The 4,496-nt window shown below is 44.4% G+C and overlaps 1 protein-coding gene across 3 annotated transcripts in view; it reads right to left on the bottom strand.

Annotated features, from left to right (window-relative positions):
• Positions 1-3,671: 3,671 nt before the first annotated feature.
• The window catches only part of LOC103261480 (carcinoembryonic antigen-related cell adhesion molecule 1-like), a 165,189-nt gene continuing 164,364 nt past the window's right edge, over positions 3,672-4,496 (bottom strand). For all 3 annotated transcript variants that reach the window (XM_021712904.1, XM_008059096.1, XM_021712905.1), the window contains one exon: positions 3,672-3,953. In XM_021712904.1, the coding sequence (XP_021568579.1) occupies positions 3,834-3,953 (120 nt within the window). In that variant the 3' untranslated portion in view covers positions 3,672-3,833. The remainder of the gene's footprint in view (positions 3,954-4,496) is intronic.

Below are 4,496 nucleotides of genomic sequence, written 5' to 3'. Positions count from 1 at the left end.
TCCTTTTTTTTGAGTCAGAGTCTCACTCTGTCACTCAGGCTGGAGTGCAGTGGCACACTCACGGCTACTGCAGTCTCAACCTGCTGGGCTCCTTCCACCTCAGCCTTCCAAGTAGCTGGAACTATAGGCATGCACCATCACATCCAGCTAATTTTGTGATTTATTGTAGAGACGAGGGCTCGTCAAGTTGCCCAGGCTGATCTTGAACCCCTGGGCTCAGACAATCCTCTTGCCTCTGCCTCCCAAATTGCTGGGATTACAGGTGTGAGCCACTGCACCCAGCCCTAAAACAGTCCTTTGAGCAGTTGTTGAGGGTCTGGGTTAGTTAGATTTATGGGAATGGAAAGAATGACCCAAGTGAGAGATGTTAAAAAAGGGTCAAGAGGTTCTGATAATATATTGAATCTGGGAAACAAATGAGCTGGGGCTGGGGAAACTTTGGTGATGTCATAGGGGAAATGAGTAAACTGTGGGGGATAGCTGGTTTAAGTAAATAATTTCATACAGTATTTGGATGTGGTTATCATGAATTCTGGGAAGTAGCGGGGGCAATGTAAATGTGGGAGCTATCTGTAGGGAGGTCATTGGAGCTGAGGAAAAACGGTGGGTGGAAGGAGACAAAGGATCTGAGTACTAAATCTGGTGTAGGGTTGCAATACATAAGTGGGAGACGGAGGGAGAAGAACCCCCCTGAAGGAAAAAAACTGTCTATGGTTTTAGATGATGTGAAAGTGAAACATGTGAGGACAGTGAAAATGTCTTTGAATCTGGCCAAGAGACGGATATTGATTTTGTGCTACTTCCGGTGGCCTTGGGTATGGAGGCATTACTGCAGAAGGCCAGGAGAAATTAGGTGATGAGGAAAGGGAAAAACAGCACATGGATTTCCATTGCTTGGAAGTGAAGGAAATGAGATAGTAGGTTAATATTTAGTGGAATTAATAAATAGAGGATATTCGGTTGAGAAGAGTTCTGATCCCCTGAGAGGGCAGAACAAGGGAACTGGGAACAGGTGAAGACCTTTGTATTGCTATGTCAGATTCACTGAAGCCACTTGTGTGGGATGTGTTGTTGGTCCCTAATGGAGAGGCAGAGAGATCTTTTACTCATGTGATCATCTCTTTTCCAGAGGAAGATAGGCAACTCCTACTAGGCGGGTTGGAGTTGTGGTCTATCGCTCCCAGGTATATTCACTTCGTTAGCAGGTGTGATAACTCTCTGATCACTAGATCTACTATCTGTAGACTTAAAAACAGTTTTACTCTGAGTCCCCATCGAACAGTTTCTTTCTTCTGCCTGTTGAGAAAACATTGTCTAAAATAGTATTGACAACGGGGCAGCATGTTGATATCTGATATATTATCTTTATTATAAATATAGAACATATTTTACAAATAATTCAGAAGTGACTTTAGCCAGGCAAAATTAAATAACACAGCATAGCATGGATGAAGGAAAGTATGCACATTCTGTGTCAGGGTTAGAAAACCCTGAAAGAGGTACCTGAGTGTAGCGAACTCCCAACTAATTCTCTTGGGGAAGGTCTCTTAGGCATAGCACGAGATCAAGGAGGTAATATCAAATAAAACCTTTCTCTTAACAGCCCCAAAGAGATTCCGTCTGTGTAGAACAAGGCTGGGTGAGAAGTACATTTGCCTTTCTTCCTCCTGTCCTTCCTTTTTATTCTAAGACACTCTGAAAACTCCATGGTTTTCAGAAAAGATAAATTTCAGAGGCTTTTCAAAAAGCCTAGGATCGAGTTAAAGTCCCCTTTCATGTCCTAACACTCTCTTGTAGCCCTGTTTCCCAAGGGGCATTATCACTAGTGCAGCTTTCTAGTTGTAAACAATGCCACCAGCATGAGCAGTAGTGTCCCTGTAGGGCTCTCCCACTTCTCAAACACACCTCAGCAGAGACCAAGGTTTCCTGAGAAAGTGAGTGGGGTAGACAGAAAATGCACAGGTGGAAACATGGAGTAGAATGGCAGTTGATGATTAGTGTAAGGTGCTTAGAAACTGAGTTAAATCAGTTTCTAGCCATGAATGAGGATGCCCCTTCTTATTTTCTGTTTGGGGCCCCTGACCAAAAAGCCTCGAGAGGCTCCTGACCGAGGGACCGGAGGTGACTTTCATCTAAGGCAGTCTGATTGGCTTACATGGCTAAGCTAAGTAAAAATATTTCATACAAATAAGCAGTTACAAAAATTAAAATGGAGGAATGTCTCAGAGAAATTTTTTTTTTTTGAGTTGGAGTCTCACTCTGTTGCCCAGGATGGAGTTCAGTGGCAGGCTCACAGCCACCGCATCCTCAACCTGCTGGACTCAGGTGATCCTTCCGCTTCAGTCCCCAAGTAGTTGGGACTATAGGCATGAGCCACCGTGCCTGGCAAATTGGTGCATTCTTTAATAATTTAAAAAATTAGCCGGGCTCGGTGGCTCAGCCTGTAATCCTGCGCCTTTGGGAGGCTGAGGTGAGTGGATTGCCTGAGCCCGCGGGTTCGAGACCCGCCTGGGCAGCGAGACCTCATCTCTACAATAAATCAAAAAATCAGCCGGGCATGGTAGCGCATGCCTGTAATTCCAGCTACTCAGAAGGCTGAGGCGGAAGAATCGCTGGAGCCCAGCAGGCGAGGCTGTGGTGGCCGGGAGCGGCCACTGCACTCCAGTCTGGGCGACAGAGTGAGACTCCAACTCAAAAAAAAAAAATTGTTGAAGAGTAGCTTTCTGATTCCTTCCCCAAGTTCCTAGCAGATTTTTGTCTGCTAAAAACTGGTTCATTCCTAAAACTGTAACTCCTTTCTCTCTTGGCATTTTCTTGCATACAGCCCATGAAGATATTAAACCTATGTGCACTTTTGCATTTTCTTTTTTTGAGTTGGAGTCTCAGTCTGGAGTGCAGTTGTACACTCACAGCTACTGTAGCCTCAACCTGCTGGGCTTAGGTGATCTTTCTGCGTTTGCCTTCCAAGTAGCTGGAACTACAGGCGTGCACCACCACACCCAGCTAATTTTCTTGATTTATTTACTGTAGTTACCTAGGCTGGTCTTGAACCCCTGGGCCGCAATCCTCTTGCCTTTGCCTCCCAAGGTGCTGGGATTACAGGCATGAGCCACCATGCCCGGTAGACTTTTGCATTTTCTGTTAGGAGTTGCCTATAGGCCTTCTCAAATAGTTTTCCTAGTTACATCTGGTGGTTTCTCTGGAGATAGGCTTGCCAAAGGGCTTAGGAGGTATTCTAGCTAAGCAGCAAGGTGCTTAGGCTTTGATACTACAGGTAGACAACCTTGACAGTGAACAAAGGTGTGAAATTTCCCTATTGGTTATGTATTTGATTTTCCTGTGTATGGTGGGTTCAAACCAAGTTTTGGAGAGGTACGAGAAGTCATTACTGCTTTTTACTTTCTCTTCTTCTTTCTCTCTGGCACATGTACTTCCAAAAGGACATTAACTTCAAGCTTATGGCAAATTCAAGTTAGATTCTGACAGGACAGGACTGAGGTGAGAAGGAGTGCATATACTCTGAATTGGTAAGTTTACAACAAATATAGGTTGGGAAAGGGGGAGGGGTAGAAAGGGTCTGGCAATTCTTTCCCAAAGTTGGCTTTGCCAAATTTCAATGACAAGAAGACTGGATTTCCCTCAGACACCCAGATGTACCTTTTCTTGTATTTACACTGAGGGAAGGGCTGTGACCTGGCAGTCTAGGGGTGCCCATTAGGGAAGAAAGTGTAGGGAAGACTTCTTTCCTTTTTTCCTGAGGGTCTTTTTTGTCTTCTAGTGATGAGGGTGAGACTTGGAATACGTCAGCAGAGCAGTGAGCAGGACAGGTTGCATTAATTCTTTTTTACTTCTGAATAAATTGTTTCTGTAACTTTCGAGGATGGGGTGGCTGAAGTTGGTTGTGTTTGTTGCTGAGCTTTGAAGTCCAGGGAAGAATAAGCAACTTCATCGGGCTGAAAAGCATGAACAGCCATCAGTTAAGTCAGTGTCAGGGGTTAGGGCCTCACCTGACCTAGTGTGATTCAGCACCACAAGCTGTCCCTACTTTGAAACTTTTAGCTTCCTTTCTGTTTGCTGACATTCTCTGTTTGCTGACAGATTATGGTATTCGTGCAGCTGGATACAATAATATAGCAATGAAGATGAGCAAACTACAAATACAACAATATGGATGGATTTCACAAAACAATGTTGAATGAAAGAATGCCTGAACATTATATACCAATTACAAAAGATGAATACATGTCACAAGTGATTTGATTAATGCCATCTTTTGAGTGAACACCATACTGCACATTGCTGCTGTAATTCAATTCAACTTCGAAAAGTAATACATAGATAACATCTCTTAAAATGTGTGTAAAAAGCCGGGCTCGGTGGCTCAGCCTGTAATCCCGCGCCTTTGGGAGGCTGAGGTGAGTGGATTGCCTGAGCCTGCGGGTTCGAGACCTGCCTGGGCAGCGAGATCTCATCTCTACAATAAATCAAAAAATCAG

Source organism: Carlito syrichta, unplaced genomic scaffold (genome assembly GCF_000164805.1).
Source record: "Carlito syrichta isolate Samal-C Ts95f unplaced genomic scaffold, Tarsius_syrichta-2.0.1 Scaffold303717, whole genome shotgun sequence".
NCBI classification, from domain to species: Eukaryota; Metazoa; Chordata; class Mammalia; order Primates; family Tarsiidae; genus Carlito; species Carlito syrichta.
Note: the sequence above shows the minus strand (reverse complement) of the source record. Positions and strands in the feature narration are given on the sequence as shown.